The sequence below is a fragment of the Lygodium microphyllum genome, chromosome 16, assembly GCF_053477565.2.
Source record: "Lygodium microphyllum isolate KBCC chromosome 16, Lygodium_microphyllum_v1.1.10, whole genome shotgun sequence".
Taxonomy (NCBI): domain Eukaryota; kingdom Viridiplantae; phylum Streptophyta; class Polypodiopsida; order Schizaeales; family Lygodiaceae; genus Lygodium; species Lygodium microphyllum.
In genome coordinates, this window is record NC_141150.1 from 19,015,475 (window position 1) to 19,040,568 (window position 25,094).

At 48.3% G+C, this 25,094-nt stretch overlaps 1 protein-coding gene across 2 annotated transcripts in view; it reads right to left on the reverse strand.

Moving 5' to 3' along the window:
* Nucleotides 1–350: 350 nt before the first annotated feature.
* The window catches only part of LOC148022587 (sterol 3-beta-glucosyltransferase UGT80A2-like), a 143,318-nt gene continuing 118,574 nt past the window's right edge, over nucleotides 351–25,094 (reverse strand). Inside the window, exons 13-15 of one of the 2 annotated variants that reach the window (XM_087695545.1) lie at nucleotides 1,429–1,476; nucleotides 1,181–1,330; nucleotides 351–1,064 (exon numbers count right to left, since the gene is read on the reverse strand). In XM_087695545.1, the coding sequence (XP_087551671.1) occupies nucleotides 873–1,064; nucleotides 1,181–1,330; nucleotides 1,429–1,476 (390 nt within the window). In that variant the 3' untranslated portion in view covers nucleotides 351–872. The remainder of the gene's footprint in view (nucleotides 1,065–1,180; nucleotides 1,331–1,428; nucleotides 1,477–25,094) is intronic. The other variant, XR_015693512.1, reaches the window with a different exon arrangement.

The window sequence follows — 25,094 nt, forward strand, 5'->3', positions numbered from 1 at the left end:
CAGCTATCCATGTTGGATAGCCAATGAGAGATATCTTGGGATAGTACAAATCCCCCTATCACGCATTAGATCCTTAGTGTTTTTTAATATTTGTTGTTTTCTAGCTAGATATTTTCTTCTATGTTGCAGTTTCTTTATTCTACTCTAGAAGTATGATAGTTCCTTGAACTTCTGATGTATCTATTACTGTCTTTCGTAGATGTCAATACAACTCTCTTTCTGTGTCAATCGTGTCAGTCTGTCTCAAAATAAGATCCAAGAAAAGAAGAAAATGAACAAAACAAACCATGATGATGACGACAATGGCCATGCACAATATCAACAAAGTAAAAGAGAGAAGGGCAAAGAGCTGCAAACAAAAGGGCTCGAACTCCTCATCTCTTCTTTGACCTTGTACCCCATAGTATAACATGATCTTATCCTCTTAGCATAAACTGTTTCGAAACTGGGAGACGAAAACCCCCGTGAAAAGTCCAGCAGTCTCGAAATAGTGTGCCTAGCAACAGACCATTTACAGTGACAAGCTTATAGCATCCTGCATACTTATTCTACATCCTGAAGAGATGCATTCGACCAACACATCCCATTCAAAAGAATGACTAATAGAATAATGCCTCACCAGATACAAAAGAATGAATAGGGATCGTAAGGAAACACTCCCAAGTTTCTAGGAACTATACAGCATACCCTCTCCTCTCTAAATAAATAATGCATAGATCTATTCAACCTCCCTCGATATTGACAGGTAGATTCAGGAAGGTAACAGTAGAGTTAGAACCGGATATGTACACTCGACCGTCCTGATGCAATACAGGTGCGAAGATACAGCCAGCCATAAGATTGGTGCAAGTATTTCCTCGATGGCTTTCCTTTTACGTCAAACACGGCAGGCACGTAAGTCTCTGCAAGGTGACCAGTACACTCTGAAAGAAAGTTGCAGGACCTGAAGCAGGTGACGAATGAGGCACTCTTCTCGCCCAATGCCTATAAAATGCATCGACAGCTGCCTCAACACCATCTTCTTCATTCATCTGCATAGCCAGTTCGAGTGCCCTCTCTTTCACCTGCAAGAATGTATATTCGCGACTTAGTTTGCAGGCTAATGCAAATAAACTACCGGAGGGAGTTGGAAGTCTCATTTGAAAAAGTTTCAATTGAAAGCTTGTAGCCCTAAGCCTACCTCTGGATCCAGCATAAAGTTGATCGCATTTACAAGTTTTTCAGATGAAAATTGCTGCACTGGAATCGGTGGTGGTCCTAGACCTTTGGCAAAGACCCTTTCACCCCAGAATGGTTGATCTCCAAAGAAGGGGACAATAGTAGTTGGACACTACACCGAGTTTCAAAACAGCATGCACCGAGTTTCAAAACAGAATGTTGAAACATTGACAGCATCTATAAAATGAGAAACCATTTGAAAACTCCTACCCCAGCTTTGAGTCCCGCAGCTGTTGTCCCAGCGCCACCATGATGAACCTGAATTGTGCACATTGACAAGCACATTTAAGTCTATTAAAGACACATGATTCGCCATTAACTTGCGCCTATCCATCGTATCAAATACATTGATGACATGGTCTAGATTAAACAACTTTCAAAATAAAAATGTTCAGACTTTTACAAAGGGTCAATCGAATAACTAAAAAAGTGCATTTCTGATGTATTGAGTCTCATCAATGCAGTCAAAAAATCACAAGATTACTCGTTTTCTGATGTATTGACTCACACCGGCCATAATGCTTTGTCGCGACTTCAAAAGACTCGTGACTCGGATTGGTTAATCAACGTTACATTTGTCTTGAAGCAAAAACTAGGCACTATCTGAAGTTAAATCAAAGGCACTCGATCATAGACCCTGATTGAACGATCAAAGGAGCTCAAGACAACAAACATACATCACAGAGGTTGAAAATTGAAGTTGAGCCAAGCAGACGAGATGATGATGTAGTCATTGGCGTTGAAAAAGAAATTACAGCTCTTGCCGACGTGTGCGCTCCTGCTCCACCCCCCCATCGCACCTGTCTTCTCCCGCCTTCTGCTGCGCCTACTCCCCCGCCTTCTGCTCTGCCTCCCTCCCGCCTTGTCCCTAGCACAACCCAACTCCGCCTCCCTCCCGCCATGACTTTAGACACTAGGCAGCAGAGTGCACGCGCTTCGGAGCTTGGGCGGCTTCGCCGACAGGCCCACAGGTGGATGCAGACGGTTTCACAAGAGTACAGAGACGACAGAGAGGGAGAGTACAGAGACGACACAGAGGGAGACGGTAAGGGGGGCCGCAAGCAGCTCCTCAGACACAGCCACAACAGGGAGCAAGAGGGTGAGTGTCGCTCCCCTTGGCAGAGCACCACGCGGCCCCCCCTCCTCACCCTACCCGACAGGTCCACAGGTCTACACATCCACCCCCCACAAAGGCGTCACAGGCCGTATCACCCAAGGGCCCACAGTCCATAGCCCCCACCCTCTCCCCCCTCCCCATAGCTCCCCCCCAAACCCTAGTCCATACCCCCCTTCACCTAGAGCTATTGGCCCCCTCCCCACACCCATCAGGTGCCTTCGACCACCCTACCGTCCCTCGATCCTCCCCCTCCCCATCATCATCCCTGGCGACCAACCCCCCCTCCCCTCGATCCCCACCCAGTATAGGTGACCATTCCCCCATCCATTCCCCCCCCCTCCCACAAGAGGTGAGAAGCCCCAGACACCGACATCCTCCATCCACCGGCAGTCTAGCCCCCCCTCACACAGCCACTAGTTCATCCATCCATGCTGCCCGTCACACTTTCCCGAGACAGGGACAGTTGCTACCACAGGAGTTTTTTTTGCAATGGATCGTGGTCTTACTTGAGAGTTGCGGAGCGTTCCCACTACCCTTGGAGGTGGGAATCTTCATGGTACGCAAGTCTAGGAGTGGCAAGGTCCATCTACTAGCACCATCGGATGGACCAAACTACGCCTTCTTCCTTCAGACCTCTCACACAGGAGATTGGACGACGACTCAGATAAAGGAGGAGGTGAAGAGCCAAGTAGCAGACCACATCTCCTAGTGGATGGGAGAAGGTGGATTGGCACTCTTCTCCCAACAATGGCCGGGTTGCATGATGGATATCAATTGGTGGGTTGGGGCGGAGGTCCCTTATCTGAGTATTATCTTTCGAGCCCCTCCACAATGGAGAGTGCTGATGGATATCGAGTGGCCCCTGGCACAGGCGGCCCGGATCTACCAGTGTATGGAGTCTCGCTTCCCAGCCTGGTTGATAGATGCCCATGTGGTACCACTAGGCGCATCCATCATCCCCATGGTCCGCTTGAGGGCTACCATGTGGGAATGGAGTTCACCATCCAGGCCCGGAGTGAAGCCTATACGTATGCCTCATAGTTCCTCTTCTTCATCAACAGCTTCCACACCAACAGATGCTTGTTTGGTCACAAGTCTTCCTATGAGTTTAAACCTTGCATCCTGGAATGTGAATAGCCTCCACTATAGTGGGGCACGTGGTTCCAAGAAGTTGATTGTTCAGCAAGAGTTGCGGCCTGCCCTTGCCGGACAGATCGACATCTTACTTCTACAAGAGCACATGCTCACTCCCACCCAAGCCCAACGGGTAGGAAAGGTACTCCGAGGCAGCTCACACACTTACTGGGAGTACACTATCGGTGCCCACGGTAGGAGTGGAGGCATATGCACCTCTATTGGCTCGAGACTCACCACATGTGTTTGAGACCACAAGATGATAGTGGCAGGGAGGGTTCTATGGATCAGATTGGATATTTGGGACTCGTGCTACCTTGGAGTCCTCAATGTCTATGCCCCTACAGAGGTTAGGGCGCGCAGCAAGTTTTGGGTGGAGATCGCAAATGGACTCCAAGAGGTGGACTCTTGGATCATTGGAGGAGATTTTAACAACCTAGAGGCTTTAGAGGATCAGCAAGGCAGAGGCAGAAACTAATAGGGCATGGCTGGGGAGGAGTAGGAGGCATAGGAGGTCTTCCTACTGGCAGTAGGAGCTCGCAATGCCTAGAGAGACCCTGCCTTCCATAGGAGGAAGAGGTCGCTGGAGTTCTCTTGGGGATACATGCGGCTAGGTGGAGTCCTGCTAGAGCGGTTGGACATGTTCTATGTGGGAGAGTGGGGAGGCTCTCGTGGAGGCCAGATTGGGGGCAGTTGGTGGGAACCATGTTGTTCTATCATTGCCCGATTCTCCTCACACTTGATCCCCCAGCATCTGCCCTAGACACATGATCCTGTCGGATCCTTGACTCGATCTATAAGAGGGAGGAGGTGAAGAGACAGATTGAGCAAATTTGGACCAGGGAGTGGGACAGGAGGGACTGGATCGTAGAGGAGGTTGTAGAGGTCCTAGCCGAGTTGAGCAATATTTGCCAAGAGGCAACCATACAAGGCAGGCAGCAGAGCTAGGAGGAGCAGAGAGCACTCCGACGGGACCTTGCAACCACACACAGATTATTACAAGAGGCACCGAGGGATCCCACTCTCCACACACAAGAGGTGCGCACGCGAGCAGCCATTGTTGGCCTTGAGGACAGGCGCTTGGAGTTTCCTTTCCGCACATCAGCAATCTTTTGGGCGGGGAAGGGGGACATGATGTGCAATGAGTTTTTCCAGGTGCACCAGCCTCACATCTTAGGAGAGCAAATATGCAGCCTTCGAGATCAGTATGAGAGGACTCCCTCTAGCCCACATAAGGTGATGGAGATTGCCACCGACTACTACAAACGCCTTTTCCAGTAGGAGACAACCTCAACTAGAGGACAACGATGTAGACAACAGGTCTGGAATCACATCCCGTCCCTTGTAAGAGAGGAGATGGGAAGCTCCCTCCTAGCCCCCTTCACAGAGAAGGAACTAGAGGAGGCTTTTCATACACAAGACGAGCAGAAATGCCTGGGAGAGGATGGCTTCTCTAAGGCCTTCTTAACTACCTACTGGGAGGTGGTGGAGAACCCCCTATTGATGGCCTTCCACGAGATTTTCACTTTAGGACACATGCTAGGAATTCTTTTGGTAGGCCTTATCAGTCTTCTCCAACTTTTGATCCTAGGCACATAGACAAGCTTTGTTCAGGATAGGAGCATCCTGGACAATGTATTCACCTTCTTTGAGGCGACAGAGTGGGCTCAGCACAGTGGGCAAAGACTGGTCGTACTACTCTTGGATTTCGAGAAAGCTTATGAGAGGGTGGACTAGGATTTCCTAGAGGGCACCACGGTGAGCATAGCAGCTAAAAAACACGTTACTTTAAATTAGAAACTTATGAAACATTTCTTAAAGTACGAAACGTTTTTGAAAAAAACTAATAGGCAATGATGATGATGTGTAATGACTTGTGAGAGCTCATGATTTTGGATGAGAGACTGATTTTTTTGTGATTTTGTTTAGTTATTAGACTTTGTCAATCTAGTATCTATTCTTGTATTGAGATTTGAATATTATTCGACTTTAGTCTCATTTATGATGTTGCAACTTGACTCAGTCCATATTATAGATAGATTATTTACATATTAATTTCAGTTTTCTTTGTATGATATATATGAATCATAATGTTTGAGTTCCAAACCATAGTATGGCTTATCCAAAGACTAACTTTGACATAAGTGACAAGTCAATAATGGATAATGGATATGTAACATATCATGTACTATTCTCAATTGACTCTATTATCACTCAAGCTCAATTAGCCATTCTTTGTTTAAGAGAGAGTTTCATAGAGGTTTAGAACCTCTTTCCCCAGTCAAAACTATTAAAAATCCCTATATAAAAACACCCATGTTTCTTATTTTACCCCCTCTTGAAAGAAACTTACGAAACACGTTTCTGACGTTTTGTTTCTAAACGTTTCTGACGTTTCTAGCTGCCATGACTTCAACAACCTAGAGGCCTTAGAGGACCAGTAGGGTAGAGGCAAAAACTACCAGAGCATGGCTGGGGAGGAGCAGGAAGCATGGGAGGTCTTCCTACTGGGAGTAGGAGCTCGCAATGCCTGGAGAGACCCAGCTTTCCACAGGAGGAAAAGGTCATTGGACTTCTCGTGGGGATACAGGCGGCTAGGCGGAGTCTTGCTGGAGCGGTTAGACAGGTTCTATGTGGGGGAGTGGGAATGCTCTCGTAGAGGCCAGATAGGGCAGTTGGTTGGCACCACTTTGCTCGATCACTGCCTGGTCCTCCTGACACTTGATCCCCCAGCATCTTCCCTAGGTACACGATCCTGTCGGATCCTTGACTCGATCTACAGGAGGGAGGAGGTGAAGAGACAGACTGAGCAGATTTGAACCAAGGCGTGGGGCAAGAGGAACCGGATCGCAGAGGAGGTTGCAAAGGTCCTAGCCGAGTCGAGCAATATTTGCAAAGAGGTAACCATACAAGGTAGGAAGCAGAGTTGGGAGAAGGAGAGAGCACTCCGACAGGATCTAGCAACCATGTAGAGATTATTACAGGAGACACCAGGGGATGCCATCCTCCACGCACAGGAGGTGGGCGTACGAGCAGCCATCGCCGGCCTAGAGGATAGGCGCTCGGAGTTCTCATTCTGCACCTCAATAGCCTTCTGGGCATAGAAGGGGGACACGATGTGCAGGCAGTTTTCAGGCACACCAGCCTCGCACCTCAAGAGAGTAGATACGCAGCCTTTAGGATCAGTATGGAAGGATTCGCTCTAGCCCAGATGAGGTGATGGAGATTGCCATCGACTACTACAGACGCCTTTTCTAGCAGGAGCTAGCCTCAGCCAAAGGACAACATTGCAGACAGCAGGTCTGGGATCACATCCCGTCCCTCGTCACAGAGGAGATGGGACGCTCCCTCCTAGACCCCTTCACAAAGAAGGAATTAGAGGAGGCTTTCCACACACAGGACGGGCAAAAATGTTCGAGAGAGGATGGCCTCTCTAAGGCCTTCTTCACCACCTACTGAGAGGTATAAAGGACCCCTTACTACTGGCCTTCCAGAAGATTTTCAGTTCAGGTTGGATGCCAGGGAGTCTATCGGCAAGTCTTATCAATCTCCTCCCCAAAGGGGGAGACCGGTTGGCGCTATCCCAGCGGAGACCGATCACCCTGTTGCCAATTGCCTACAAGGCACTGGCAAAGACTTTGGTAGGCGACTCCGCCCCGTGCTTCCAGACATCATTCATGACACATAGATAGGCTTTGTCCAGGATAGGAGCATCCTAGAAAATGTCTTTACTTTCTTTGAGGCAAGAGAGTGGGCCAAGCACAGTGGCTAGGGATTGACTATATTACTCCTGGATTTCAAGAAAGTCTATGACAGAGTGGATTGGGACTTCTTGGAGGGCACCATGGAGAGGATGGGCTTCTCCCAGGCATGGATTCATGGGGTCTTTGCACTTTACAGATCGGCTACTAGCAAGGTTCTCATAGGTGGCAAGAGAGGGGAGGAGTTTCGGCTAGAGAGATCAGTATGGCAAGGCTGCCCACTAGCCATGTATTTGTTCCTGCTCTTTGCAGAGGTGATGTCTTACTTCCTCAGATCACATGTGAGCGGGTAACATGGCCTGCGACTTCCGGTGAGAGAGGAGACGGAGTTGATAGACCCAGAGTATGCACATGATACAACATTTACAAAGAGGATGATGAGTTGATGCTGGAGAGAGTGAGACTTGCTCTCGAGGTATTCTGTATTGCAGTGGAAGTGAAAATCAACTGGCGGAAGTCTGTTGGTTTTTTTACTGAACAGGACTCTAGTATGGAGTGGAGCATCCACTTGGGATTTCACCAACGCGGGGATATATGGGCCACTAGGTTTTCACCAACAGGCATCCCCCTACAAGTGGCAGATAGAGTGGGCGGTGCTCCACGTGGGACCTTCTTCACCATACAGGAGGGGGGGAGTCTGGCCCTTGATAGAGGGCAGCAGGATGAGGGGATGGCTCCCCTTTCATGGAGGAGGATCCGGGTGATTGGCCTTCAGGGAAAGACATGGTGGCTAGACTCTCTTGTCTTTTGGGAGGAGCTCAAGAAGTGGTGCCTCTAGATCTGGGAGGGCAGGCCACTTGATGAGCTGGAGTGGGATTCGCGAGAGTGGCTATGGACGGCCACTGCGGTTGCCAAGAAGCCACCGAGGTTCCTGGAGTACACAACCAGGATTGGCAGACACGCATTGATGCAGGAGGATATGGATTGGGCACTGTTATGTAGCAAGCACTGGGTGGAGCACAACATCACGAAGCCTTTCCGACGGACCTTCTGGCACCACCTATGGGATAGCTGGAGACCGAGGAGGGTATTGTATTTCTTATGGTTGGTGGCACATGGAGGCTTGGCGGTGGGAAGTTGGCTTTGCCCAAATGCAGGAGGGAGGTTGTAAGTGCTACACACAATAGCCTCTATAAACCCCAAAGCATTGCCTTTGGTCGTGTGAGGCAACACAACTCGTGTGGAGAGGAGCATGCCACATCCTTCGCCGTATAGCACCCAGCCTTGGATGTATCTCATGGGAAGCTTTCTACTGGCAGGCAGTTAGCCAAGGTCGCCAACTTCTGTATGAGACCGGGATGCAAGACACGATATTCATTATCGAGGCAGGGTTGTGTACAGTGGTCGGTTTGGAGGCTCTACCCATCCGCCAGGTACTGAAGCCCATAGTAGACCGCTTTGAGGTATGGGAGATCATAGGGAGTCTTACTGGATGGCATATCTTAAAGGTGCGGTATTAAGAGGCTTTCGGTGGAGAGAGACTTTCAGTACAGGCGACCATAGTAGAGCTCTGGACCTCCATCATCCACTCCCTCTGCAACCGATGGGATCAGGTGCAGGGCGAGTCCAAGGCCCGCCGTCAGGAGCTTCGTTGTCATTTCATGAGCACTTGGGGCGGCCAAGACTTGTTTTTCGTGATTCAAGTAGGCAGCCCCAGATGGCGATACACGCCCCCCCCCCCCTCCATGGCTTCTTACCCCCATCCCCACTAGACCACCTTGAGAGGCTTGTACACCTGATATATCTGTGACTTTGCATCAACTCCAGCTAGTCTGCTGAGCATGAGCACTTCCTTGTATTCGGGGTTTTTTCTGAAGTAATATAATTAGCCACATTTTATTTGCAAAAAAGAAAAGCCCCTGATTGAAGAGAATTTCTTTACAACATCTGTGTTTGTGCACATTTACATGGAAAACCTGTATACCTTAATAAATTTGGATTAATGTCATGGAATTTGGTCAAAAGGAAGGATGGAGTTAAAAAATCTTCTAAACATGTCATCATTTTACCTCATGGTATCCTTTGTAAAGCATATAAGACACCAGCAACAAAACAATGAAGAAAAGAGGTCATGCATGCTGTGTAGTAAGCCATCGCACCATGGTAGATTCACAAATCTTTTGCTTTTGATGGGCTAAGGATGCATAGATAGAAGTATTATTCTTGCAAACTAAGAACTATTTAGCTCAAGGTGGCTGAAATATCACTGTTCCTAATATGATATCCTGATAAAGATTAGGCAGTAAAATATTTAAGTGGTATGTATTACTTTCTGTGGCTGACCTGTTCCAGCGAGAATGCCCTCTCCAGGTACTCAGAATATGCTATATGAGGTGTGTGATGTGCTATCACCTTGGGTGTCAAGGAGTTATTCTAGCTACCACTTCAGTGTTCACTCAATCTTCCACCAGCATTGCCATTTCAGATTGCAATCATTATAATGTATGCACTGGACTCCATGTGGACATAATATGTCAATCCTTCTGCTAGTATGTTGAAGGGATATCCTAGCCAACTTCAATCATTATGTTCCATTCCTTTGAAATGACCCATTCCTTTGAAATGACCCTACCTACATACACAAGAGCTTTGATGTTCTAGTCCTTTAGAGATGATCCCAATTGCATCCACTAAACTTTGCCCAAAAAAAGCTCTAGAACATTATCATTAGTGAAAAAAACTAAATTTTGCATTGACAAAATCACCACCAAATAAATTCTAGCAATACATGACCCAAGAGAGGGCCCATGTCTATAGAACTACCCATGACCCTAAGGTCAGCAGGGAGCTTGCAAACAAATTTGTATAAGGCCAATGATGCTCACTGCAATGATGTGAAACAGCAACCCATGCAAGAATTTGATTTTGAAATACGTTTTTGTAAAGACACAACTAATCAAATTATTGATGCTCTTAGTGAAATCTACAAGGTAAGAGCTCCATCTTCTATAGAAATCTCAACCAACTTCTATCTTTCTCTCAAGAGCATTGCTAGATCTTGCACTAATAGGGTTTGCTGATTGGTCCAAGAGGGGAATCCTAGGCCCCATAGGAAATGGGCGGTCTGGACACAAAAAGCTGGCCAAAAAGGGATGGTGGTAAAGTAATTCATGGCTGGCCAGAAGGCCTGATGTGAGACTTGTATCCTTTCTGTTTGGATGGCCTAAAAGCTTGATGTAAATATTCCATACATTAATATACATTTATTCATGGAAAAAAAAAGAATTCTGAGAGAGAGAGAGAGAGAGAGAGAGAGAGAGAAACTGTGTAGAGAGAGAGGAGAGAGAGCCGAGAGAGAAGAGAGAGGAGAATCGCGATGGAAAGAGAGCGAGTGAGACATGGTGACGACCTGACCTGAGCACCGTTCGCACTGCACTTTGACCCAGAATTATCGTATCTGCCCCAGTGCGCCATCGTGTTCTGCCTGTCATCAAGCTGAAAAACCCTAATCGTCCTGCAGTCTTGTGTGATCTGCGTTTCCACAGGGCTGCGGCAGTCACAGATCAGGAGCAACAGTGCCTGAGGAGGGTCGTGTGCAGTCTTCCTTCCTCTTTTCAGTCCTGCGGAGGGTCACACCTGCCCTGCCTGTAAAACGTGACCTGCCCCTGCAGTCCCTGAATATACTACTGCTCGACCTGCAGATTGTCCTCCTTCCTTCTTGTGGCGTCTGAGTGAACGACTGAGAGAGCCAGAAGACGGTTCACAGCTACTGCACCTGTGCAGAGAGTTTTCACATAGGGCCTGAACAAAGGCGTCCAGTTCCTGTAAACCCTAAACCTGACCGTCCTCAGAGAGGCAGCGTCCCGGACAGCGTGCCCACTGATCTGTATAAAGAGAGAGAGAGAGAGAGAGAGAGAGAGAGAGCGAGAGAGCGTCAGTGAGAGAGCAAGAGAGTGAGAGATAGAGAGGGAGGACAGAAACATGGCTGGGCTGGATATGGCTTTCATCGACCAGACGGTGGCAGCCCTTGGTTCGGATTCTGATACGGAGGAACCGGAGGATATGGTTCCTTGCATAGAGGAGATGCCTCCCGGTTCTGAGTTTCCACCTGCGGGCAAACGCTCCAAGCATACTTCCGACGAGACAATGGGTCATCAGGAACGTTCCTATGCACACGTGGCCTCTGATTCTGGGGATTCGCAGGAGATTGACTGGGAACATTTGCTGGAGTTTGCCAATACTCTGCTTGGCAATTATGTCCAACATAATCATGAAGCTTTTTTTGACGTGGGAACTGAAGAAGTTCTAGAAGCCACGGTGGACCCGAAAACTGTTTTGTGCCCTGTTTCGGTGTTTTATGAATCCAAACCGTTTGTGTATGTTATGGGACACTGCCCGGAAAAGGCCTGCGTGGCTTCGCCTTAATTGCTCTGGCATGCATCCTTTACACTTTCGCTTGAAATGGGGCAACTTTGCAGGATACTGCTTTTCGTGTGGAAAATTGGGGCATTTTATGGCCGAATGCCCAATGCAGCAACCGTCTTCAAAAGATGCGCATGTTGTGTTGCCTATGGATGACATGGTGCTCGATGCTCCGTCACAGGAGGCCACCCAGCCGCCTAATGTGTTGGATAAAGGCAAACAACATGTCTTGGGTTTGGATTCCCGTAACAATGACTGGCTAGAGGCACGTCCCCAAAAAGGTAAAAAGTTGGATGCTGGCTTGGCAGATTCTAGGCCTAATGTTTCATAGGATTCCGTGCGCACATATATGCGCAAGAAAGAAATGTTCTCCTCACAGCATGCTGCGCGTACTATGGTTCCTTCTGCCCCTCGTAATCAGTCTACGAGGAAAGTATATACAGACAATCCAAAGGGCCCACCTGCTAAGTTGGCGTTTGATACGAGAGGTAATGTGATTACACCCTGGGATCGTCGTTATCCCCGTTCCACTCCCAAGGCAGTGGATATTCCATCTACCTCTAAAACGGGCCGTCAGAATTCTTTTGCAGTGTTAGCGGACTTTCTGGATGAAGGTGTCCTTAACATTCTAGCAGACAAGGTTAAGTCGAGGCAAGCGATGCCTCGTTCCTGATTCTCTTTTTGAAGATATATGAAGATAGCCACGTGGAATGTGCGAGGCATTTGTTCTCGCCATAAGCAACATGCCATGTGGACTGACTTGCATGAGAATCGGTGGGATGTCTTGTGTGCGGTTGAGCATAAGAGTCACGGTGAAGCAGGAAAAGTTGTGGATTGCCATGGGTTTCGCTTGTTTTATGCAGGGACACATGCTATGCACTATTCTGGCGTGCTTATGATTGTCCATAAGAAATACCAGCCTTTTCTTATTAAAAATGATGTTCAAGGCCGTTTTGTGGTAATCGAGGTTTTATTTGAAGGAGAGATCTTATGGTTGCTGGGCCTCTATGCTCTGAATGACCCTTCATCCCAACACGATCTTTGGAAGACTTTGCAGAGCTCCATGTCACTTGGCAGAAGGGGTTTTTTGATGGGGGATTTCAATATGTGTGTTGACTCTTCTCAATCCACTTCAATGTGGAATGCCTTTGCTCTTGAGGTACTTAAGCAAGATCTATGGTCTTAGCTCCACCCTTCTTCTACAGGGTTTACTTTTCATTCCGCACAATATGCAACTACATGGTCACGGTTGGACCGAATGTATATCATGCAAGATGATGATTTTCTTCCTGAGATGCTGGAAATGAAAGTCTTGCAGCAATATGCCTTGTTGGACCATTTTCCTCTCCAGCTTGAGATACTTGCACAATCCATTGAACCTTTTATGAAGTTGCTGGATAGACTCCCTTTACGTTTCAACTCCTCTTATTTGAAGCATCCAATCTTTCAGGGCTATATAAAGCAATTGATTGAGAGGTTTTTATTGGACTTCGCCTCTGAGGGGTCGGCTTCCTTTGACCGACTGCTCTCTAATGTGCAGCGGGTTGCTCGGCAGTATGGGATCCATCATGCCTCTATTTGTCGGCGGCGTCGCCACACAGCGGAGGACATACTGGCTTTGGTCAGTTCGCTGTTAGTGGACATCCCAGATGATGAATTTCTGCTGTCAGGCGAAGCTTTTGGCTGATCTTATTAAAGAATTTCAGTTGAAATCTTATCAGCAGGCCAAACTGCACAACTTGACTGACAATTTGCAAGATAGTGCTTGTTAGACTCGTAAGTTCTTTCACGCCTTGCATGTTTCTCCTGCTCGAGAAAATATGACTAGACTCTAGGATTCAGAAGGTTAAATGGTCACTGATCCGCAGACCATTGTCAATATGTGTAGGAATTATTTTCAGGATCTTCTTACTTCTTCTCCGTCGCCTTCTGACCAGGTTACACATGCACGCTCGGTCTTCTATGATCTGGTCCACCATCAGGTTCCACTTGATATACAAGCTACTTTGGAGGCCGATATTTGTGAGGAGGTTATGGATGTTTTGTTACACCTGCCTAAGGATAAAAGTCCTAGCTGGGATGGTCTCACCAATGAATTCTTTGAGAGCTCGGCTACCCAACTGGTGAAGCCATTGGCGGCTATGTTTCAGCAGGTTTGGGAAACAGGGGTCATGCCCTCCTCGTGGAAAGAAGGCCTTATCAAACTGCTTCCAAAGGTTCCTTCGCCGTCAATGTTGCAACATTGGAGACCAATTTCTTTGATGGGTTCGATGTATAAAATCTTTTCCAAAGTGCTGGCGAATTGGCTCTACAAGCACCTTCCAGCTATTGTGCATCCTCTTCAATATGGTTTCATTAAGGGCCACAACATTCTGCATAATATCTTAAACGTGTAAATGGCTATTGACTATGCAAGGCACTCTAATTAGAAAGTGGTATTGATTCAATTGGATTTGGAAAAGGATTTTGACTATTTAGACTGGTCCTTCATTGTAGAACTTATGTCTACTATGGGTTTTGGTACTCGGATGTCCCGATTGATCTACACCATTAGTGTTGTGGCTTCTTCGCGCGTTATGCTCAATGGTGGTGTTACAGAGCCATTTGTCCTTGCACGCTCGGTGAGACAGGGTTGCCCTTTGAGTCCTCTCTTCTTTGCCCTAGCGACCCACCCGGTTCTTTCAATGTTATCTTCAATGGCAGCTTCTACTCAGTTGGCCAGATTGTCTCTTCCTTTGGGACAGCACTTCATTAGCTAATCTTTGGCTGATGATAGCTTTATGATTTTGCGTGCGGACAAGGACAACATTCGCAAGGCATTAGATGTTTGGACGCTCTTTGGTCATGCTTCTGGTCTTCGTATCAATGCCTTCAAATCCGCCATTCTCAGTTGCACGAAGTCTGATTTACAGTCATTGGGCTTGCAAGGACAGGTTGTTCCCCGTGGCTCTATTGTCAGGTAACTTGGGTATCCGTTGGGTGTTGATGTTCGGCCAAAGCAACTCCTCGAGTGGATTTCACAGAAACTGGCAGCTAAGTTTATGTATTGGAAGTCGTAAGCGTAGCCCTTTCATGTCCGCCTCAAAGTGGCTCAGACAATTATTCTGCCAATGCTCATATATTTCTCGCCATTGCTGCCGTGGACTCCTACTACTTTGAAGGCTCTCACTCGCCCCATTCGTTTCATGTTATGGAAGAAGGATTCATTGCACGCAGGTATTTCGTGGATTTCGTGGTCACATGCATGTACCCCCAAATGCCTGGGCGGTGGAGCTATTTTGGATACCGAAACTCACATGCTGGCACTTCGTTGGTCTCTTTTTCGCGCCATGTGTGTGGACCATCACCTGTGGGCCATTATGGCCCGTTATTTTCTTCAGGACAATGGGCTCTGGCATGGTAATACACAACTTCGGGGCTCCTGGTGGCATGTCCTTAATGCAGACTCTCGGTTTTCCAATCCGTCCTCCTCTCTGTTACTGCATTTGGTCGACTCCTGGAAAGTGGTGCTCCAAAAGACGCGTTGGCATCCAGCGGAGGACCGCTTGTATACTAACTCCTTTCAAGTGGAATTGTTGGCAGTCTCGAGATTACTTTCATGGGAAGACAAACATGAGCCCAAACCAAAATTTAACCGCATGGTCCGTTTGGGTGTAACTTCAGTTGCGGACGCCACCCTTGCGAGTCGTAATGTCTTCACATCGTTTCGTACTGCCAGGAGACTTTTCAGAATCCCGTGTGGATACCATGATTTATAGGAACAGCTCTTGTTAGTGCTTCAAAGCAGGCAACCCTTTCCTGCCCTTGCTGTGGATCGTCCTTGGCAGGACTGGAACCTTGCTGGCCGGTTGAGTCTGGAAAAGGCCACTGCTAATCAGGTGTATTATCTTCTAATTAAGGATCATCATTGGCTAGGGGTTAAAGCTAATACTGTCTGGGGATTACGGAAATCTCAGTCATGGTGGAAGGCAACTGTGATGCAGGGCTGGTTGAATAAGACACCTTTCAAATGTAAGGTCTTTCTTTGGCAGGTGATGATTGGTGGTCTTCCTCTTGCCTCGGCCCTTTCCAAGCGTTGAATCTCGATTGGCAATTGTTTCTTCTGCACCACTACTATGGAATCACCCCGACATTAATTTATTTCTTGCCCGCTCGCTAAGAATATCTGGTCGCTCTTGTCACAGATTGGCACGCGGTGGTGGGGTTCTCACTAACCCCTTTAGATTGGGTTTTTGCACGCCCAAAATACCCCACACCGCCATAGTTGCATATGAAGATCTTATTCCACTTTTTGAGATACTAGGGATGCTGGCACAATTGGACCACTCGGAATGCCTTTCTTTTTGATTCGGCCTCTAATGTACCGAGACACATTGCTCGGCTTAAAGGTCTCTTGCATTGGCAGATAGATCTCATTCGGCACTCAGACTTGCTTCCTTGGGAGGACTTGCTTCCCTGGTATATGGAAATTTCCTCTAGGTCTTTGCCATGACTTGTGTAACTTTTTCGTGGCTTTGTACTGGGATTCTACGAGAGAGAGAGAGAGAGAGAGAGAGAGAGATTACACGCGATGGAGAGAGAAAGAGAGAGAAGGGAGAGAGGAGAGAGAAAGAAAGAAAGAAAGAAAGAAAGTTATATTAACGTCTACAACAGGCCAAGTTGGTCTATGAGACCAAAATGTTACATACAAATGTCTAGGAGATTTCAAAAGTCCCAGTGAAGCTAACATTTATGCTATGTTGAACTAAATTGAGTAGGTACAAAATGATATCTGGACTAGATACAATCTAGAGGTACTCCCAGTGCGGTGTGGAACTGCTCCTGGGGTGTTCATCCTAAGATGTCCCGCATGGGTCGATCTAGCATGGAGAAGCTAAAGCGGCGGGACAGGGCCCTCCGATGGCGGCATAGTATCCCTTGTATCTTCGACCAGTGTCTTCTGCGGGGACGGGGGCCGGCGGGGCGTCGGCGCCGGGCTTTACCTCTCGCTAAAGCTATTTCTAAGGTGGCCCCCGAGGGTCGGGAGGCCGGTTGGGCTGGTGGGGGCTCGGTGGTGGGGAGGGTAGCTGGTATTCGGTAGAAGTCGTTGAGTGTGCGTTGGTTGGTGGCTCCTTGTCTTTGCTCTGTGGTTCGTAGGAGGTCGTCTCTGTGGCATCGTATTTCCAGTAGAAAGAGCCCTAGGCATATCTGGTCTTTGAATTCCATCACCTTGGAGAGTGGTCCGAATCCTTCGCTGAATAGGCAGTGGAAGCGTCCCCGGATTTCGTAGTACACTGGGCATCTACAGATATAGTGTTCCTCCGTCTCTGGCTCGAGATGGCAGAGCTGAGAGATTCGGTCTTCTGGGGGGGGAGGGGGTTGGCCCCGTATCTGCCCATTTTGACCCGTAGTTGGTGTGAGGACGTGGGGATCTGTCCGATGGCACTTTTGACCCCGTGAGACAGGTGTGTGTCCATGTAGCTTGGGCGGGTGATGAAGCTGTCCGAGGAGATATGCAAGAAGTGTTCTCGGTAGAAAGCCTTCTTGGTTCCTAGTTCCAACGTGGAGGTCACCCATGTCCTGGCGGTGTCTGTCTGGATGATATCCATTCTGGTGATGCGATTTACCTCCTCTCGGCTGAGCTCCAGGTGTGGGCGGTCTAGGCTATATTGTAGTGGGGGGAGGTGGTCCATGTGCAGGCCATGGAGCCGTAGCCAGGTCTCTGTTCGGGCATACCAGCACTCAGTGTCCCCTTGTGTTGCTAGCTGTTTGGATGACTTCAGGGCGAGTCTAGGGTACCGGTGCCGGGGCAGGTCCCATATTCGGCGCAAGAAGGTCACGGTCTGGAAGAGGGCCTCAGCCACGAGGGGCAGTACCCCCAGCTCTGCGCGGATGATCTAGTGTGGTACGAAGGGCTTGCTTCGGATCATCCGTGAGATCATAAGTATTAAGGGTCTCTCCATCTGCTCCCATCCCTCATAGGTGGCCTCCTCCTTAGGCAGTGGCTGATGTTGTGGGGCCCTCGGCGTGTGGTAGAGATTGGAGCCCCATATGGGAGCCCCGTACAGGAGGGCTGGTGTGACCAAGGTGTCAAAAAGGAAGAGCTTTGTCTAGGGTTCCTGGAACTGTATGCGGACACATTGGTTCTCCATTGTCCCGAGGGCTGCATAGCCTCGGGTTAGTCTATCTTCCGCGGCTTTTCTCAGGGTAAATCTCGGTCCAGAGAATGTAATCCCCAGATAGACGTATCTTTGGACCACGTTCACGGTTTCTCCACCGTATGTGAAGGGGGGTACCGACCGTCGGAGCCATTGGGTTGACGTGTTGAACACCATGACCTTGGTTTTCCCCAGGTTCACAGTTACGTCTTTGTCTTGGCAGAAGGCCTGTAGTGCGTCCAGTTGGCGCTGTAGCCCTTCGGGTGTGCTGGAGATGAGGACTATGTCGTCCGCATATAGTAAGATAGGTATCAATGTCCCTCTGAGGCTCGATCCCTCCTCGCCCAATCTGTCTATGTACTCTGAGATCTCATCAATGTAGAGGCCAAATAGGGTGGGTGAGAGTGGGCATCCCTGCTTGACTCCGATGGTGCTGGCAATCTCCTTTGACAGCCCTCCCGGTGCCCGAACTCGGCCCGTTACCGATTCGTATAGTGTCAATATCCCCCATCGTATTTCGGTTGGTACCTCCAGTTCCTGTAGTCTCTGCGTGAACCTCGCTCGTGGGACTGTGTCAAAGGCCTTGCGGAAGACCACGAAGCAACAGTACAACCGTCTTCCATGTGCTCTGCCCTCCTCTATGATGGCTCTCAGTGTGAGGATATGGTCAAGGGTGCAGAACCTCCTCCTAAACCCTGCTTGTCCTGCTGCTCGGTGTTGGTGTTGCTCTGCCCACTTGCTCAGCTCGTGGTCCAGTATGGATCCATAGAGCTTGGCTAGTACATGGCCAACCATGACTGTTCGGTAGTTCGTGGGAACCATGGGGTCTCCGGCCTTCAGGATAGGTATTATGGTGTTGGCTGACCAACTGACTGGGAAGCCTTCGCATAGGGCTCTGTTGAACATGTGTGCCAGGAGAGGTGCCAGTATGTCTCTAGCGTGGGTCAAATGCTCTGCTACCAAGCCTTTGTGGTCTTGGGCACGGCCATTTTGGAGTCTATCAATGGCGTCCCGAACACGCCCCGTGCTGAAGAATGTGGATGATCCGGGTCTGCTCCCTGGGGGCCGGGGTAGCTGGGGCTACTTGGGTACTTGGTATAGTGAGGTTGCATATGCGTAGATTGACTAGGAGCATTTGCTGGACTTTGCCAATACTCTGCTTGGAGATTATGTCCAGCATAATCATGAAACTTTTTCTGACTCGGGAACTGATGACGTGCTGGAAGCCACGGTGGACCCGAAATCAGTCTTGCGGTCTTTTTCGGTGTTTTATGACCGTGCCGTTATACTTTTCTTCATTGGCAGGATCCCAGTCCTTTCCCATATTCGCCAGTGGCTGCACTATTTATTACAAGGGGAGTGTGTTGACAAGATCTTCCTTGGACCCCGCGGCTTTTATGAGGTGCTGCTAAAATCAGAGACACATCGGGCTGAGCTCCTGTCCAAGTTGCCATTATTCTTCAATCGCCGCTTGGTCCATGCTGTGCCATGGCGCCCTATGGCAGACTTCCAGTGCCTGCTTCAACGAGAATGCCCGGTGTGGGTGAAAGTGGAAAATTGTCCGGCGGTCTATTGGCCATTGTTAAAGGATACGATGGCGGTTGTGGGAACAGTGCTGGTTCCCCCAAGCCTAAGGGCTATGAATCAAAACCGTTTATGCATGTTATGGGACACGGCCAGGAAAAGGCCTGCGTGCCTTCGCCTCAACTGCTCTGGTATGCATCCTTTGCATTTTCGCTTGAAATGGGGCAACTTTGCAAGACACTGCTTTTCATGTGGCAAAGTGGGGCATTTTATGGCCGAATGCCTAGAAAGACAACCATCTTCCGATGATGCGCATGTTGTGCTGCCTAAGGATAACATGGTGCTTGATGCCCCGGCTCAGGAGGCCCTCCAGTCACCTAATGTTGTGGATAAAGGTAAAAAAATAGGTCCTGGGTTTGGATTCCCGTAGCACTGATTGGATCGAGGCACGTCCAAAAAAAGGTAAAAAGTTGGATGCAGGCCTGGCAGATTCTGGGCCTAATGATTCACAGGATTCCGTGCGCACGTATATGCGCAGGAAAGAAATGTTCTCTTCACAGCATGTTGCGCGTACTATGGCCCCTTCTGCCCCCCGTAATCATTCTACAAGGAAAGTCTATACCGACGGTCCCAAGGGCCCACCTGCTAAGCTGGCGTTTGATACTAGAGGTAATGTGATTACACCTTGGGATCAACGTTATCCTTGCCCCACTCCCAAGGCAGTGGATATTCCTTCTACCTCTAAAGCGGGCCGCCAGAATTCTTTTGCAGTTTTGGGTGATTTTCTGGATAAGGGTGTCCTGGATGCTCTCGCGGAAAAGGTGAAATCGCGGCAACAGGTGCCTCGTTCTTGATTCTCTTTTTTAAAGCTATATGAAGATAGCCACGTGGAATGTGCGAGGCATTTGCTCTCGTCATAAGCAACATGCCATGTGGAGTGTCTTGCATGAGAACCAGTGGGATGTCTTGTGTGCGGTTGAGCACAAGAGTCACGGTGAAGCAGGAAAAGTTGTGGATTATCATGGATTCCGCCTGTTTTATGAGGGGACACATGCTATGCACTATTCGGGCGTGCTGATAATTGTCCATGAGAAATACCATCCTATTCTTATTAAAAATGATGTACAGGGCCGCTTTCCGGTAATCGAAGTCTTATTTGAAGGAGAGATTTCATGGATGCTGGGTCTCTATGCTCCGAATGATCCCGCATCCCGACGCAATCTTTGATCGACTTTGCAGAGCTCGATGTCACTTGGCCGAAGGGGTTTTTTGATGGGAGATTTCAATATGTGTGTTGACTCTTCTCAATCCACTTCAGGGCATTCGGTAATGGATGCTCCAGAAAACCGGGTGTGGAATGCCTTTGCTCTTCACGTACTTAAGCAAGATCTTTGGTCGTGGCTCCACCCTTCTTTTTCTCGCTTTACTTTTCATTTTGCACAATATGCAACTACTTGGTCGCGGTTGGACCGAATGTATATCATGCAGGGGGATGATTTTCTTCCTGAGATGCTGGAAATGAAAGTCTTGTAGCAATATGCATTGTCGGACCGTTTCCCCCTCCAGCTTGAGATGCTTGCACAACCTGTTGCACCTTTTATGCAGTTGCTGGATAGACTCCCTTTACGTTTCAACTCGTCTTATTTGAAGCATCCGGTCTTTCAGGGCTATATGTAGCAATTGATTGAGAGGTTCTTATTGGACTTCCCCTCTGAGGGCTTGGCTTCCTTTGCACGGCTGCTCGCTAATGTCCAGCGGGTTGCTCGGCAGTATGGGATTCATCATGCCTCTCTTTGTCGGCGACGTCGACATGCAGCGGAGGACTTACTAGCTTTGGTCCGCTCGCTGCTGGTGGACACCCCAGACGATGAATTTCTGCTGTCACTGGAGATGCGTTTGGCTCATCTTATTCAGGTGTTTCAGTTGAAATCTTATCAGCAGGCCAAGTTGCATAACTTGACTGACACATTGCAAGATAGTACCTGTCAGTCTCATAAGTTTTTTCGCGCCTTGCATGCTTCTCCTGCTCGAGAAAATATGACTAGACTCTAGGATTCAGAAGGTCGCATGGTCACTGATCCACAGACTATTGTCAATATGTGCAGATATTATTTTATGGATCTTCTTGGTTCTTCTCCGTCGCCTTCTAGCCAGGTTACGCATGAACGCTCGGTCTTCTATGATCTGGTCCGCCAGCAGGTTCCACTTGATATGCAAGCTACTTTGGAGGCAAATATTTGCGAGGACGAGGTTATGGAGGTTTTGTTACACCTGCCTAAGGATAAAAGTCCTGGTTGGGATGGTCTCACCAATGAATTCTTTGAGCACTCGGCCACCCAGCTGGTAAAGCCATTGGTGGCTATGTTTCAGCAAGTTTGGGAAACAGGGGTTATGCCTTCCTCATGGAAAGAAGGCCTTATCAAGCTGCTTCCAAAATTCCCTTCGCCGTCAATGCTGCAACATTGGAGACCAATTTCTTTGATGGATTCGATGTATAAAATCTTCTCCAAAGTGCTGGCGAATCGGCTTCACAAGCACCTTCCAGCTATTGTGCATCCTCTCCAATATGGTTTCATTAAGAGCCCCAACATTCTGCATAATATCTTAAATGTGCAAATGGCTATTGACTATGCGAGGCACTCCAGTCAAGAAGTGGTATTGATCCAATTGGATTTGGAAAAGGCTTTTGACTATTTAGACTGGTCTTTCATTGCAGAACTCATGTCTGCTATGGGTTTTGGTACTCGGATGTCCCGATTGATCTACACCATTAGTGCTGCGGCTTCTTCAAGAGTTATGCTCAATGGTGGGGTTACAGAACCATTTGTCCTTGCACGCTCGGTCAGACAGGGTTGCCCTTTGAGTCCTCTCTTCTTTGCCCTGGCGACTCACCCGGTCCTTTCAATCTTATCTTCTACTCAGCTGGCCGGATTGTCTCTTCCTTTGGGGCAGCACTTCATTAGCCAATCTCTGGCTGATGATAGCTTTATGATTTTGCGGGCGGACATGGACAACATTCGAAAGGCATTAGATGTTTGAACGCTCTTTGGTCATGCTTCTGGTCTTCGCATCAATGCCTCTAAATCAGCCATACTCAGTTGCACGGAGCCTGATTTACAGTCATTAGGTTGGCAGGGCCAGGTTGTTTCCCGTGGCTCCATTGTAAGGCATCTTGGATACCCATTGGAGGTGGATATTCGGCCAAAGGAACTACTGGAGTGGATTTCACAAAAACTGGCAGCAAAGTTTATGTATTGGAAGCCGCAAGCATGGCCATTCCATGTCCGCCTCAAAGTGGCTCAGACAATTATGCTGCCAATGCTAACATATTTCTTGTCATTGCTGCCGTGGACTCCTACTACTTTGAAGGCTCTCACTCGCCCCATTCGTTTCATGTTATGGAAGAAGGATTCATTGCAAGCCGGTATTTCGTGGATTTCATGGTCACATACATGTACCCCTAAACGCATGGGTTGGTGGAGCTATTTTGGATGCTGAAACTCATATGCTGGCTCTTCGTTGGTCTCTTTTTCGCGCCATGTGTGTAGATCATCACCTATGGACCATTATAGCCTGTTATTTTCTTGAGGATAGTGGGCTACGCCATGGTAATACACGACTTCGGGCCTCCTCGTGGCATGTCCTTAATGCAGACTCTGGATTTTCCAGTCCCTCTTCCTCGCTGTTACTGCACTTGGTCGGCTCTTGGAAAGTGGTGCTCCAAAAGACCCGTTGGCATCCAGTGGGGGACCGCTTGCATACTAACTCCTTTCAACTGGAATTGTTGGCAGTCTCGAGATTACTTTCATGGGAGGACAAACACCAGCTCAGACCGAGATTTAACCGCGTGGCCCATTTGGGTGTGACTTTGGTTGCGGATGCTACCCTTGTCACTCGCAATGTCCTCGCATCGTTTCGTATTGCTAGGAGACTTTTCAAGATCCCACGCGGATACCGTGATTTATGGGAACAACTTTTGTCGCTGCTTCAGAGTAGGCAACCCTTTTCTGCCCTGACTGTGGATCGTCCTTGGCAGGACTGGGACCTTGCAGGCCGGTTGAGTCTGGAAAAGGCCTCTGCCAATCAGGTGTATCATCTTCTCATTCAAGATCATCAATGGCTGGGTGTGAAAGCTAATACTGTATGGGGATTGCGGAAATCGCAGTCATGGTGGAAGGCAACTGTGATGGAGGGTTGGTTGAATAAGACACCTTTCAAATGCAAGGTCTTTCCTTGGCGGGTAATGATTGGCGGTCTTCCTCTTGCCTCGGCCCTTTCCAAGCGTAGAATTTCGAATGGCAATTGTTTCTTCTGTACCACTACTGTGGAATCGGCTCGACATCGATTTCTTTCTTGCCTGCTCGCCAAGAATATCTGGTCACTCTTGTCACAAGTCTGGCGCGCAGTGGTGGGGTCCTCATTAACTCCTTTCGATTGGGTTTTTGTGCGCCCAAAGTACCCCACAACGCCACAGTTACATATGAAGATCTTATTCCACTTTTTCAGATACTGGGGATGCTGGCACATTTGGACCACGCGGAATGCCTTTCTCTTTGATTCGGCCTCTAATGTACCGAGACACATTGCCCGGCTTAAAGGTCTCTTGCATTGGCAGATAGATCTCATTCGGCACTCGAACTTGCTCCCTCGGGAGGACTTGCTTCCCTGGCATATGGCAATTGCCTCTGGGTCTTTGCCATGATTTGTGTAACCTTTTTCGTGGATTAGTTCTGGGATTTTCCACATGTTGGCCTAGGGCCCTCGTGTATTTTGTAATCATCAAATCATGTAAACTTGTACCTTTTTTTCGTAATTAATACAATTACCTTTTACGAAAAAGAAAAAAGAGAGATTACAAGCGATGGCTTAGAGCCATCGTGTATCTTGTAACCATGTAAACCTGTATCTTTTTTTCGTGATTAATACAATTACCTTTTACGAAAAAAAAAACTGTGTAGAGAGAGACAGAAGGAACGCGAAAGAGAGAGAGCGAGAGAGAGCCGTCTTCCCTGCCCGACCCGTCGAATCCTGCCCTTGCCTTCCAGACGTCCTTTTTCTATCCTGCGCGCACTCTGTCCCAGCACCCCCGGGTATCATCATTGACCTGATCTGCATCCTGACATTCCTCTGGTGCACTGCCCTGTGTCTGACTCCGAGGATCTGTCTATGACGGCGTGCTCTAATCCCAGAAGGAGACAGATTGTGTTAAAGTCTGTATGAACAGTACTGCAGAATATAGATCTGTGCAGAAGACCTAAGGTACAACGACATGCACACACAGAGAGAGAGAGAGAGAGAGAGAGAGAGAGAGAGAGAGAGAGAGAGAGAGAGAGCCCTGTAAATAGCTTCAGATCTCGGGTTAAAGTGATGATACAATATGGCTGGATCTGGACTTGGCCTTCATCGACCAAACGGTGGCAGCCCTTAGTCCGGATTCTGAAACAGAGGAACCAAAGGATATGGTTTCTTGCACAGAGGAGATGCCACTTGGTCCAGACTTCCAGCCTGCGGGCAAACACACCAAGCATACTTCGGAAGACAATGGATCATCAGGAACGTTCTTATGCTCAGGTTGCTTCTAATTCTGTGGATTCTCAGCATGTTGACTGGGAGCATTTGTTGGAGTTTGCCAACACTCTGCTTGGTGATTATCTTCAACATAATCATGAAGCGTTTTCTGGCTCTGAAATTGAAGATGTTCTAGAAGCCACGGTGGATCCTAAAAAGGTGTTGCGCTCATTCTCAGTGTTTTATGAACGTGCGGTTATACTCTTCTTCATTGGTAGGATCCCAGTGCTTTCCTATATTCGCCAGTGGCTCCAAAGTCTACTACAAGGGGAG